We start from the raw sequence: 14,590 nt of genomic DNA, 5'->3' as shown, positions 1-14,590 counted from the left end.
AAGCCGACGGAGAGGAACAACACAAGACCTGACGTGAAAGAAGGAATCAAGAGCAGCGTAACTGAGGAAAAGATTGCATGACTAAGTGGAAGGACAGAGTGGTGGAAACAACCGCCAAGGGACAAAATGAAGAAGACAGAGCGAAAAGAAAGCACCACAGTCCAAGAGGCTCTGCAACAACATTAAATGCACATTTGCACTATGGGAATCCCAGAAGGAGGAGAGAGGGAAGGGCCTGAGAACATGCTTCAAGAGATGGTTGCTGAAAACTTCCTTAGCTTGGGAAAGGAAACAGTCACCCAAGTCAAGGAAGTGCAGAGAGTCCCAGGCAGGAGAACCCCAAGGAGGAACATGCCAAGACACTTGGTAATCAAACTGACAAAGACAAAGAGGAAATATTAAAGGCATAAGGGAAATGCAATAAATAACCTACAAGGGAATTCCCATAAGGTTATCCGCTGATTTTTCAGCAGGAACTCTGCAGGGAGTTGGCACAATATATTTAAAGTGATGATACTGAGCAAGGCTCGCAATCACATTCTACAGAGAAATAAAAAATTATGGAAAAGCAAAAGCTAAGAGAGTCCGTCACCACTACAGCAGTGTTGCAGCAGGTGCTAAAGGAGCCTCTCTAGGTAAAAAAAAAAAGGTCGCAAGTAGAAAAAAGGAGATTACACATGGGAAGCTCACCGATAACGGCAAACATGAAGTGAAGGTAGAAGATCACCTGCACACAAACACGCCGTCAGAACCAGCAAGCATGAGGCGGGCAGGGCGCAAACGAGGGCACGGGGGATGCGTCTGAAGTGAAAAGTCCAGCACCTCAACACTGTCTTGTTCATTCATAGGCTGCTATATCGAAGCCTCATAGCAACTGCAGATTGAAAATCTACAATAGATACAAGAAAGAAAAAGGAATCCAAACACAACACTAAAGTTAGCCATCAAATCACAGGACGCAAGAGAAAAGGAAGAAAAAGACGTACAAAAACAAATTCAAAACAAGTAGCCAAACGGCAATGAAAACATACGTGTCAATAATTACCTTAAACATAAATGGATAAAATGCTCCAATGAAAAGACTGACTGAATGGATGCACAAGCAAGACCCATATGTATGCTGTCTGCAGAAGACGCACTTATTCAGACCTAGGGACACATACAGACTGAGAGTGAGGGCATGGGAAAAGGAATTCTATGGAAATGGAAATCAAAAGAAAGCTGGAATAATAATACTCATGTCAGATGAAATAAACCTCAAGACAACAACTGTTAGATAAAGGAGGACCCTACACAACAGGCATCTGTCTGAGACGAAGATATAACAACTGTGAATACATCTGCAGCTGAAGTACGAGGACCGCAGTGCACGAGGCAGATGCTAGCAGCCATGAAGGAGACGCTGGCCGTAACTCAGCAGTACGGGGGGGCCTCAACACCCCACTTGCCTCACAGGAGAGACCATCAGACCGAAAGTCAACAAGGAAACACAGACCTCAAGTGAACATTAGGCCAGGCAGAGTTAATTGCTATTTTCAGAGCATTTTATCCAAAAGTAGTAGAATACACGATCTTTTCAAGTACACATGGAATATTCTCCAGGATTGATCACAAGCAGGGTCACAAAGTGAACCTTAGTAAATTTAAGAGAACTATCGTATCAAGCATCTTTCTCAACCACAACACTATAAGATTAGGAATCAACTATAAGAAAAAACCTCTGTGTTTGTGTTGTAAAAAACACAAACACATGGAGACATGCTACAAAACAGCCAACGGGTCACTAAAGAAGTCAAAGAGGAAATAAAATACCTACAGATAATGAAAGCTTGATGATCTAAAACCTATGAGACACAGAAAAATCAGGGCTAAGAGGGAAATTTATAGCAGTACAATCTTACTTCAGAAAATAAGAATAATCTCAAACTACCTAACATTATACCTAAAGCAGCTAGAGAAAGGTGCAGAAACAAAACCCAAAATTAGTAAAGGAAAAACTCATAAAGATCCGAGCAGTAGTAGATGAAATAGGGATGAAGAGATTAATAGAAAAGGTCAATGAAACTAAAAGCTGGTTCTTTGAAAAGATAAAACTGGTAAACCTTTAGGTCTCAAGTCGATAAAATTAGAAATGAAAAAGAAGTTATAACCGACACCACAGAAATACAAAGGATCGTAAGAGGCTGCTACAAGCAACTATATGCCAATAAAATGGACAACCTAGAAGAAACAGACAAGCGCTCAACAAGGTACAATCTTGCAGGGCTGAAAGGAGAAGAGAAGAGACAGCAAATATGAACAAACCAATCACGAGTGATGAATTGAAACTGTGAATTTAAAAAATTCCAACATACGAAAGTTCAGAACCAGATGGCTTCACAGGCAAATTCTATCAGACATTTAAAAAAGAGTTCACCTGTCCTTCTGAAACTATTCCAAAAATTTCAGAGAAAGGAACACTCCCAAGTTCATTCTATGAGGCTACCATCACTCTGATACAAAAACCAGACTAAGAGATCACAAAAAAGAAAATTACAGGCCAATTCACTCATGAACATGAATGCAAAAATCCTCAAAAGAAATCCTAGCAAACTGACGACTCCAACAATCCACTAAAAATTATACACCATGATCAAGTAGGGATCTGTCCCAGGGATGCAAGGATTCTTAAGTATTTACAAATCATCAATGTGATATACCACATTATCAAACTGAAGAATAAAAGTCATATGATAATCTCAGTAGTTGTAGAAAAAGCTTTTGACAAAATTCAATACCCACTTTTAATTAACACTCTCCAGAAAGTGGGTACAGAACGAACCCACCTCAACATAAAAAATCCAAATATGATAAACCCACAGCTAACATCATTCTCTCTGGTGGGAAGCTGGATACATTTCCCCTAAGGTGAGGAACAAGGCAAGGATATCCACTGTCACTGCTGTCATTCAGCATAGTTTTGGAAGTCCTATCATGGCAATCAGAGAAGGAAAAACTAAAGGAATCAAAATTGGAAAAGAAGTCGAAATGTCTCTATTTGCAGATGACATGATACTATATACAGAAAGCCTAAAGATGCTACCAGAAGACTACTGGAGCTCATCCGTGAAGTCAGTAAAGTTGCAGGATATAAAACTAATACACAGAAAACTAATGCATTTCTGTATACTAACAACACAAAATCAAAATCAGAAATACAAGTTAAAGAAACAATCCCATTTATTATCTAATCAGAAAGAATAAAATATCCAGGAATAAGGAGGCAAAAGGTCTGTACACAGAAAACTGAGATACTGATGAAAGAAATCAAAGGCAACACAAACAAATGGGAGACACATCATGTTCTTGGACTGGGAGAATCAACACTGTGAAAGCCAGTATCTGCCCAAAGCAATCTACAGATTCAATGCAATCTCTACCAAATCACCAATGGTATCTTCCACAGAATTAGAACAAAAAATTGTACAGTTTGTGTGGAAATACAAAAGACTCCAAACAAAGCAATCTTGAGAAAGAAAACCGGAGCTGGAGGAACCAAGCTCCCTGACTTCAGACTATGCTACATAAATACAGCAATCAAGACAGTATGGTGCTGATGCAAAAACAGAAATACAGATCAATGGAACAGGATTTAGAAAGCCCAGAGGTAAACTCAGGCACCCGTGGTCACCTAAGCTATGAAAAAGGAGGCAAGAAAATAGGCTGGTGAAAAGACAGTCTCTTCAGTACACGGTGCTGTGAAAAGTGGGCTGCTGCATGTCCGGAATGACATTAGAATATTCTTTACATTAAAATACAGAGAACCATACATAAAAATAAACTCAGAATGAATTAAAGAACTATATGTAAGACCGGAGACTACAAACGCTTCGAGGAAAACAGACACAACACTCTGATATAAATTGCAGCAATATCTGTCTCCTACAGTAATGAAAATAAGAAGAAAAACAAAGGGGAATTAATGAAGGTCAGAAGCTCTGCACAGCCAAGGAAATGACAAAACAAAATAGGAGAAAATACTTGTAAACAACGTGACTGCTGCTGTTGCTACTACTGAGTCACTTCAGTCGTGTCCGACTCTATGCGACCCCAGAGGCGGCAGCCCACCAGGCTCCCCTGTCCCTGGGATTCTCCAGGCAAGAACAGTGGAGTGGGTTGCCATTTCCTTCTCCAATGCATGAAAGTGAAAAGTGAAAGTGAAGTTGCTCACTCGTGTCCGACTGACAAGAGCTTAATTTCCAAAATTTACAAACTGCTCATGAAGCTCAAATATATACGTATATATATATATGCAACACAATTTAAAAAATGGGTGAAGACCTAAATAGACACTTCACTTCTCCAAAGAAGAAACAGAACTGGCCAAGAGGCACATAAAAGGATGTTCAACATTGTTAATTATTAGAAAAATGCAATCACAACTGCCATGAGGTATCACCTCACACCCATCAGAACAGCCATCATCAAAAAGTTGACAAACAATAAATGCTGGAGAGGGCGTCGGAGAAAAGGGAGCCCTTCCCCGCTGTTGGTGGGAATGTAAGTCGGCACTACCGCCATGGAGAACAGTGTCGAGGTTCCTTAAGAAACTAAAAAAAGAGCTGCAGTATGATCCAGCAATCCCACTGCCGGACATGTGTCTGGATAAAAACATGGCTCAAAAGGGTGCATGCGTCCCAGCTGTCCACCGCAGTGCTGCTCACAACAGCCAGACCATGGAAGCAACTGAAATGTCCACTGATGGATGGATGGCTAAAGAAGACGTGGCACACACATATAATGAGGTATTCAGCTCAGCTCAGTCCAGTCGCTCAGTCATGACCGAATCTACAACCCCACGGACTGTAGCACGCCAGGCCTCCCTGTCCATCGCCAGCTCCCAGAGTTTACCCAAACCCACGTCCATTGAGTCGGTGATGCCGTCCAACCATCTCATCCTCTGTCATCCCCTTCTCCTCTCACCTTCAATCTTTCCCAGCATCAGGGTCTTTTCCAATGAGTCAGCTCTTCGAATCAGGTGGCCAAAGTATTGGAGTTTCAGCTTCAACATCAGTCCTTCCAATGAACACCCAGGGCTGATCTCCTTTAGAATGGACTGGTGGGATCTCCGTGCAGTCCAAGGGACTCTCAAGAGTCTTCTCCAATACCACAGTTCAAAAGCATCAACTGTTTGGCACTCAGCTTTCTTTACAGTCCAACTCTCACATCCTTCATGACTACTGGAAAAACCATAGCCTTGACTAGACGGACCTTTGTTGGCAAAGTAATGTCTGCTTTTAAATATGCTGTCTAGGTTGATCATAGCTTTTCTTCCAAGGAGCAAGTGTCTTTAATTTCATGGCTGCAGTCATGATGTGCAGTAATTTTGGAGCTCCAAAAAATAAAGTCAGCCACTGTCTCCACTGTTTCCCCATCTAGTTTTCATAAAGTTATGGGACTGGATGCCATGGTGTTAGTTTTTTGAATGTTGAGTTTTAAGCCAACTTTTTCACTCTCCTCTTTCACTTTCATCAAGAGACTCTTTAGTTCTTCTTCACTTTCTGCCATAAAGTGATGTCATCTGTGTAGCTGAGATTATTGGTATTTCTTCCAGCAATCTTGATTCTTGAGTAATGGGATAGTACTCAGCCATTAAAAAGAATGAAATAATCCCATTTGCAACAACATGAACGGCCCTGGAGATTATCATACTACAGGAGTTAAGTCAGACAGAGTAAGACAAGCGTGATATCACTTGTATGCAGAATCTAAAAAAATGATACACATGAACTTATTTACCACACAGAGACAAACGCACAGACTTAGAAAACAACATTATGGTTACCAAAGAGGAAAGGCTGGGGGAGGGATAAACCGGGAGTTTGGGACTGACACGCACTCACTGCTATATTGGAAACAGATAACCAGCAAGGGTCTACTGTTTAGCTCAGGGGGCTCTACGCAATATTCTGCAAACCTAAGATGGGAGGAGAATTTTGAAAAGGATAGGTCTACACGTGTAACTGAATCACTCTGCTTACACTTGAAGCTAACACAACACTATAAATGAACTATCCTCCAATACGAAATAAAACATGTCAGGCCTTACAGAACTTCCTTCCCACATCTGTGATGAAATGAGAGGAAAGAGGAAGACTGGAAAACACACACGAGCAGCCACCCCACAGAGACCAGGGTATAACACAGCCGAATTAATGTCTAAAGCTCACAGAACTCACACTGGTAATTCATAAAAATGCTGAAAATTCTAACAGTCAGGCAACCTGGAGAGATACAGACCGAGGGTCTCTCTTTTTGCTTCTGTTTGATGAAGGAGAGGAGAGGAAGGGAAGCAGAGGCGACACGGGAGAGTTAGGGATGGGGCTGACACAAAACTAGAAAACCAGAGGCAACGTATAAAGCAATGATCGTTAGAAAGTGCAAGAGAGGGGGCCCTGGGAGGACAGGTCCAGACGCAAGGTCAGTGCAAGGGGAGCTTCCCACGCGCAGCCCGGCAGTCTGTCCCGAGCTCAGGGAGGCGAGGTGCCGTCAAGGGTGACAGAGAAGGAGGGAGGCACACAGCAGCCACTGGAAATACACACGTTCAAGGAGGGAGAGGACGCCATGAGCACAGAAGGAAGAAGCGGGAAAGTGAAACAAAGACCCCACTGGGCAGGGTCGACGGCAGATGAGCTGCTGTGGAGGACGCAGCAACATCGCTTGAAGACTATAGAAACTACAGGAAACAGCAACAGCAACTCTAGAAACTATAGAAAAAGAAACGCAGCCGCAAGGCCTCAGTCAAGTGAGCAGTCACTGCGACTTGCGGGGCGATACCAAACAGCACAGACGCACACGCGAGTCACAGGAGGCGGCCAAGGGCAAACGGAAACGAGTCTAAAGAAACGACGGCTGAAACGCTTCCAAGTTTGATGAAAACTATAAAGCCAGAGATAGAAAACTCTTACGAACTCTAAGCAGAAAAACAAAGCCACACTAAGACCCATCATGACCGCTTTAAAAACCTAAAAAAGTAAAGACCCAACAAAAAGATGCTCAAACTCTCTACATTCACTAGACTTGCAAACTGACGGTGTCAAGTGTTGACAAAGGTGTGGGGTGGCTGCAACTCTTGTACCACTGCTGGGGCTTCTCTATGGGACTGTTCATAAAGCAGTTGGCAATTCCTTACACAGTCTGACACACCCACAGTTAACAACTGAGAATCCGCTCATAGGTATTCATCCAAGAAAACCGAAACTGTATGTTCACACAAAGACTTGCATGTGGATGTTCACTGCAGCTGTATACGTAATGTGTAAAAACTAGAAGTAACCCAAATGTCCTCCACCAGTGAGTGGACAAAGTGTGGCACACCCAGAGGATAGAATACTAGCTATTTATTAGTAAAAGGGAAAAGCTTCCTGAAACAGCAATTTGGATGGCTCTCAGAAGTGTTCTGCTGAATGCCAGAGGCCAAGCACACAGATTACCAGCACACGGCTCCACGTCTGTGACATTCTGGAGCAGGGGAGGCCACAGAGACAGAGGCGAGACCAGCAGGCGGCCAGGCAGGGGAGCTCCCCACACAGGGCGGAAGGGGACTCCTGGGGTGACGTCTGCCATCACTGTGCCGGGCTGCATGGCTACACACGCTTGTCAGAAGTCACTGAATTGCAGTTAGAACTGGTGAATTTTATTTTACATAAGTTATACCTCAATAAAGCTCATCAAGACAGAGAATGGTGCTGACTGCCTAATGAGTGTGAGGTCTTGAGGGCTGGTTTCTGAATTAAAGAGGCAATCAGAAGTCTGTGGGGATGAATGACACCCTCTCCCCAGTTATCAGCGGAAACCCTAGAACAGGACAGGGACAAACTCTGAGAAAGCTGGGCCCAAGCACCCAAACAAAGCTGTCTCTGACACCAGCTGAGACTTCTCCTTTCTCGGCCGCTCCCTCGGGCTACAGGAAAGCATGGGTGATTTCTTGGGCTGCTGGCGACAGCAGACCAGCTTAAATATTGAGCTTTAAGTGAGCAACATGGAACCACAGTCCTGGGACCAACAGGGATGTTTAAACCTGGACAACGGAAAAGTAACAATATGCCTACCTTCCCACCCAGAAATAGTAGCAGGTGTTAATATTCTCATCTTTCATAGCAGAAGGTCAACCAATAAATCTTATAAGTGAAATGTGTAGATTTCAAAAAACCCAATTAATCCAAATGTATAACCCAAAAAACCCAAATGTATAGCTTTCAAAAATGACTCCAATTAACATTTTACATAATCTTTTTTCTTAACCTCAGAGGGATTTTATAGGAAATAAATACCCTTTAGAGTAAAAATTGTTCAGCAGTTCACTCAGTTTCTTTATGGTTGCTTTTGGGCTTCCCTGTGGCTCAGATGGCAAAAAATCCACCTGCATTCAGGAGACCTGGCTTCAGTCCCTGGGTCGGGAAGATTCCCTGGAGGAGGCGATGGCAACCCACTCCAGTATTCTTGCCTGGAGAATCCCACGGACAGAGCCTGGAGGGCTACAGTCCATGGGGTCGCAAAGAGTCAGACACGACTGAGTGACTAACACTTCACTTCAAAGTGAAATTTAGCACTTAAAAAATTAAATAGAGAAATTATAGTAGGATCTTGTCTACTGATATACTTTATTTCATAATATCGGAGACACTAATGCTTATAAGACATACATTCCCTGTTGGCTCAGCTGGTAAAGAATCCGCCTGCAATGTGGGAGACCTGCGTTCGATCCCTGGGTTGGGAAGATCCCCTGGAGAAGGGAAAGGCTCCCCACTCCAGTGTTCTGGCCTGCAGAATCCAAATGTATAACCCAAAAAACCCAAATGGATTCTTGGTCGCAAAGAGTTGGACACGACTGAGCGACTTTCACAAGGAAGAAAATCACTCCAATTTAAGTAGGCTAGAATGCAAAGAGGCCATGAATTATATGATATGCAAAAATATCAAAGATGTGAAAAACATGGGAAAAAAGTATGACTCAGAATCAATAAAATATGTCTCTATTCACCCACCCAAATGCATATGAAACAGCTCCTGGAATAAGGTCACATGTGTAAAAGCAATTATTTCTCAGACGGAGGATCTGAGGTCATTTAGAAACAATCTTTTATACATTAAAAATGTTCTTTGTAATGAAGACATGTTCACAAAAACTATTTTTACTCGAAGGAAAAAAAAACGAAGTAAATATGACAAGATGTTGGGCTTCCCTGTGGTCCGATGGTTAAGACTCCACCTGCCAATGCGGGGGACACAGGTTCGATCCCTGGTCCGGGAAGACCCGACCTGCCGTGGGGTAACTAAGCCCGAGCGCCGCAACTGCTGAGCCTGTGCATGGCAACAGAGAAAGCGCTGGGGCGAGGACCCACGCGCCCGAGCTGGAGAGCAGCGCCCCTGGCTGCGCCTAGAGAATGCTCAGGGCAGGTAAGGAAGGCTCGGGGCCCCCAAAACAAATACACACATAAACCTTTAAAAGACAGTGCGCCAAGATGTTAACAGGGGGTCCCAGGTGTGGGCTCAGATAGACACTTCTCCTTCATCCGTGTCTGCATTTTAAAGTAATCCTTAAAACCGAAAAAACTAAACGAAGCCAGCAGAGACTCGCGAAACCCGGCGGGACACCCTCGGATGAACGCCGTCTCCGGCCAGGGGTCTCATCCGCGACCCCCACGCTGCGAGTCCTTCATCCCGCGACCCCGGCCGCCCTGCCCGCCGCGTGCTTCAGACGCGCCGCGGATTCGGAAGGCAGCGGCGCCCTCTGCTCGGCCCCCAGGCCCTGAGGGCCAGGAGTCCTGCGGCCTGAGACGCCGGCCGAGGTCTGCGGTGCGGCGCGGGAGACGGCGCGGGAGACGGCGCGGGAGACGGCGCGGGAGGCGCCCCGGAGACCCGCGCACCCGGCCGCACAGCCCCGGGGCCTCTGTGCCCCCACGAGGGAGCCCCGGAGGACCAGCCCCGCGCAAAGGACAGGTGAGGAGAGGAACGCGAGAGACCCACACCCTCCTGCCAGGGAAGGCTGGGAGCTCAGCCCAGGCCCGCGTCTAAAACTCCGCGAGCACTGGGCTGGCCAAAGCACGTTCACGCCCGTGAACTACGCGGCCAGGAACGAGGCCCTCCCGCCGAGCAGAAAAGACGCGCAGATCTGTGCAGCCCTCCCCACTCCAGGCCTGCTTCTGCCATGCGCAACCACCACCGAGAGCGAATACTACCCTGGAGACTTCCAGAACCTATTACCCAGTCCTATGCATTTGTTTCCATATGAACACAAGTCTGGGGTTTTAGTTCTCTCTCCTGGACATAATTCATAAGAAAATGGTTTCCTCAGTGCAGCCGTTCGGTTCCACGTCCTGTTTCTAGAACCTGATCCATTACTTTGCTCCGGCTGTTTTTCACGACGGTGTGCACCAGGCTTCCATTTCCAGGGGTCCTCAGCCAAAAGTGCTTCCCAAACGGTAATGTGCCTAAGGATCCCCTGGGAGCTTATTTTAAAAAAAATGCCAAATGAGCCTTTGTTCCTATCACAGGGCTACACACTATGGCGCTATTGTCCCCTGAGGTTTGCAGGAAGTTTACAGCGCACCAGCAAGCTGTAAAGCCAAATGCCTCTCCACTGTAGACTTCTCTATCTGCTGTTTATTGAACTACCAGTGATCAGAGTTAAATACTAAGCAGAAGATCTAGAGATTTTAAAAAGAACATGTGTAGGAAGGGAAGTATTTGAAGAAGTTCAGAAAATGACTAATTATACAAATGAGTAGGGGCGTTAAGATGAGAAAGTGCAAGGTGGCTAGCTTGGGCAGGGTGGCTTCTCATTAAATTGAAGCAGAAAACTTGTCTGCTGCAGGGTGGATCCTTTAACTTGAGGGGGAACAGGAAAATTAAAAGAGGCAGCTGTGACAACGTCTTTAAAGCTTTGAATTCAACTGAGAAGAAAGCTGGGAGGGTGAACCAGAGAGCAATTTTACGTTGAGTTGTCCAAGGTCCAGACAAATAATATTTCTGTGTTATTATTATTCAGGGTCCCAAACACTGAGATGAAGAAAAGATCATCCAGACAAAACACAAAAACGGTCCAAGGCACATGCTGCTGCTGCTGCGTAGCCGCTCAGTTGTGTCCCGCTCTGTGAGACCCCCTGGACTGTAGCCCACCAGGCTGCTCTGTCCACGGGGATTCTCCAGGCAGGAATACTGGAGTGGGTTGCCATGCCCTCCTCCAGGGGACCGTCCCAAGCCAGGGCTCGAAACCCCATCTCCTGCACGGCGGGCAGATTCTATACCATCTGAGCCGCCAGAGAAGCCCCAAGGCACACAGAGAACAGTGTTTTTAAAATCGTGTCTTATGATACGCAGGGTTTCCCAGGTGATTCAGTGGTAAAGAATCCGCCTGCCAATGCAGGTTTGATCCCTGGGTTGGGAAGATCCCCTGGAGAAGGGAATGGCAACCCACTCTAGCATCCTTGCCTGGAAAATCCCAGGGACAGAGGAGCCTGGTGGGCTGCAGTCCATGGGGCTGAAAAGTTGGACACGACTGGGCAACTAAGCAACATATAGTATTTCCCACAGAGAAAGGGCTGGGGGCGCAGAAGACCCTGGGTGGTGAGACTGTGTTTCCCTATGGCTACGCTAGTTTGACATTTTCTGTAATGAAAATGCATCACTTTCATAATAAAAATAATAACAGTTACTTTTTAAGTGGTCATGTTGAAATAGAGAGATGGAGGGAAGCAGGGAAGGAGGAAGGAAGCAGGTAATCAGTTATGGATGTTTTTTCCCTTGGAGGGAAATGTCTTTCAAACGGCAGTTCCCTTCGCATACTTCTTTCGAGTACGCCCCCCACGATTCTTTCCTATTTTTTTTCCTGGGATCACATTAATATTAAGGCTGTGATTATACTTTCAAGCGTAGAATGAAACTCGAGGAACTAGAATCTTCCAATTCCCAGTCGTTTCCCTGTAATCAGTGCTGTTTCCCATGCAGCGACTGGCAGCTATGAACTCTGCAGTGTCTCAAGGGTGAAACGCAAGGCCCTTCCCCTTCCCGGCAGGACCCACAGCGTGCCAGCCACTCAATCCCTATCCTCCCCGTGAGCCGCCTGCACAGCGACCGTGCCGCACACTCTCCCGAGAGCAGAGTCCTCACTGGACTTCTGTGACAAACTGCAGCCTTGATGGGCTGGTGATGCACAGCACAGAAAAGGGGACACTGACGAGTGGGAAGCAACGCGCGGGGGAGGGCTGCAGGCTCGGGAGCACCAGGGGCGGCTCGGAAAGCACCTTTAGGATGGTGATGTTCCAGGTGAAGCTCTCCACGGCCTTCTGCAGCTTGCGTTCCTTCAGGCCCTCCCTGGTGCCGATGCTCTGCAGGTGCTCGTGGAACTCCATGGCTGAAAGAAGCAGAGCGACAGAGGATGTTACTTCCCCACCCAACCTGAGGCCATGGGCCGGCAATATCTGTCTTTCCAGGTATAGCTAGAAAGATTCCAGTCTCCACTGGGATTTCACAGAGGACGAAATAACAAAGTTCCCGCAGGGGAGGCAATGCCAATTCACAGCCCCAGCGAGGCAGACGGCATCTCTGAGTGCGTGCCTGTGGACTGGGAGGCTGCCCAGGGCACAGATGACCATCCGCGTCCTTCCTCTAGAGGTGGGGGCGCTGAAGAGACTCAGCCAGGTTCAGAGACTGAGGCTGAGGGAGCGGGAGGAACCGTGGACCAGGGCCAGACTTTGGAATCTCGGAGGCTGATTTTAGCTCCACCAAGGTCTCAATGATGCTTCTGAACTGTGGTGTTGGAGAAGACTCTTGAGAGTCCCTTGGACTGCACGGAGAGCCAAGCAGTCCATCCTAAAGGAAATCAGTCCTGAATATTCATTGGAAGGAGTGATGCTGAAGCTCCAATACTTTGGCCACCTGATGTGAAAAGCTGACCCATTTGAAAAGACCCTGACGCTGGGAAAGATTGAGGGCAGGAGGAGAAGGGGACGACAGAGGATGAGATGGTTGGATGGCATCACCGACTCAATGGACATGGGCTTGAGTAAACTCTGGCAGTTGGTGATGGACAGGGAGGCCTGGCGTGCTGTGGTCCATGGGGTCGCAGAGAGTCAGACACGACTGAGCGACTGAACTGAACCGAGGTCTCAATGTTGGCAATTAGGGATGAAAAAAAGCACAAAGCACTGTGTCCTGTTGCAGTAAGACGACCTGAGGTCCGAGACCAAGCCTGCAGCAGAGGGGAGAGGATGAGAGAAAGCCAGGGCAGCCTAACTCTGTATAAGTCACATAATCAGTGCATATTCCTCACCGCCATTCAAAACAGCATGAACGCGAGAGTGGTGGGACGTCCTCTTCCTGATTTAATATCATTAAAACTCAATGGTTTTGGTTTTTTTTTTACATATTCACTGCAGTCAGTTATCCCATTGCTGGCCAATGGGAACCCTGCAGGTGGGTTTCTAAGTCCTTCTGAGGTCACTGATTAGACTTGACACATCCCTTGCTTCTGGCATAAGACGTTCTAGAGTTAGCAAGCACACTGCTCACCCGGGCCTGGAGCCGGGCACTTCTCCAGGGACCTGGATTCTTACAGCAGAGAATGGTGCTCAAAGGCCACGATCTGGGGGCCAGGAGTGCTCACCGTCACTGGGTTTCCACTGTTTCCCAGGCTCTTTCGTGAACATGTCTTAGGTACAGGGCTATTTTTTTTTTTTAAGGGAATAAGATCTTGCTTGTGCTTCTAATTCATATTTACAGATACGATGTTTTCAACTATTTTTTTCCTTAAATCTTAGACTTATTTGTTTGGCAGACAATCTTAATTAACCACATCAACATAACTAATAGTAAGACTGCTAAATACAATTTAAACTCTACATTTTTTTTGTCCTTAGAGCACATCTCCTTGAGAATGTAATAAAAGCAGTGTTCTAAGGTCAGTCAAGGTAGTTTTCTTTACATGGTTATGTCCGTAACAAAGTACAATTACGTTCATTTGTTTCCTTTTTATGCCACTGTGTATATGGGAGTGTGAAATGTTTTTGCTTTTTTGGATAAATTTTTTTTTTTAATGATTCCTAAGTCCAGCAGCGTATCAAGGTGCATTCAGGTAAATCTTTCTTTCTTCCTGGATTCCTCTACCCTAATCTCTCCCTCCCCCTGCACATTTTTCTGCGTTCTTAGCTTATCTTTTATTGTCCTCTTTCTCCTTGAAGATCCACGCAGAGGTGTCCATATACCCACAGTCCCCCATGTCTCACACAAGAGCAGCGCAGCGTGCACAGCGCTCTCTGGCTGTTCATGCAGCCACAGCGGGGATGGCTCACTGCCCACGTATCAAGCCCTTCTCCCCCTTTGCTGACACCGACAGAGCGCCCCCCACACACTGTGGAGGCGAACCAGCCCTCACGGATGGACGTGGTCTCCAGTCTTTCGCTGTCACAACCAATGTTGGAGCAGCTGTCGTTTCACGAGACATTCCCCGTGCTCTTTTGTACATCTTCCTGCTCAGCTGGGCACCCGGTTTCTCACTCCCCTTCTATGCAGCATGGCTTCAAAGCATTTCTTTACACAGTGATTGACAGGA

General features: G+C 46.1%; 1 protein-coding gene across 4 annotated transcripts in view; it reads right to left on the bottom strand.

Moving 5' to 3' along the window:
• Positions 1 to 14,590, bottom strand: part of PLCL2 (phospholipase C like 2) — a 213,320-nt gene that overhangs the window by 23,720 nt on the left and 175,010 nt on the right. For 3 of the 4 annotated variants that reach the window (XR_001918544.1, XM_018053147.1, XM_018053152.1), the window contains one exon: positions 12,285 to 12,394. The exons of the other annotated variant lie outside the window; for it this stretch is intronic. Coding sequence is in view for 2 of the 3 variants with exons in the window: in XM_018053147.1 (XP_017908636.1) it covers positions 12,285 to 12,394 (110 nt within the window). In the remaining variant the exon portion in view is untranslated. The remainder of the gene's footprint in view (positions 1 to 12,284; positions 12,395 to 14,590) is intronic. 4 annotated transcript variants of the gene reach the window in all.

The sequence above is a fragment of the Capra hircus genome, chromosome 1 (genome assembly GCF_001704415.2).
Source record: "Capra hircus breed San Clemente chromosome 1, ASM170441v1, whole genome shotgun sequence".
NCBI lineage: Eukaryota > Metazoa > Chordata > Mammalia > Artiodactyla > Bovidae > Capra > Capra hircus.
The sequence above is the reverse complement of the archived record's forward strand: the minus strand, read 5'-3'. Positions and strand labels throughout refer to the sequence as shown.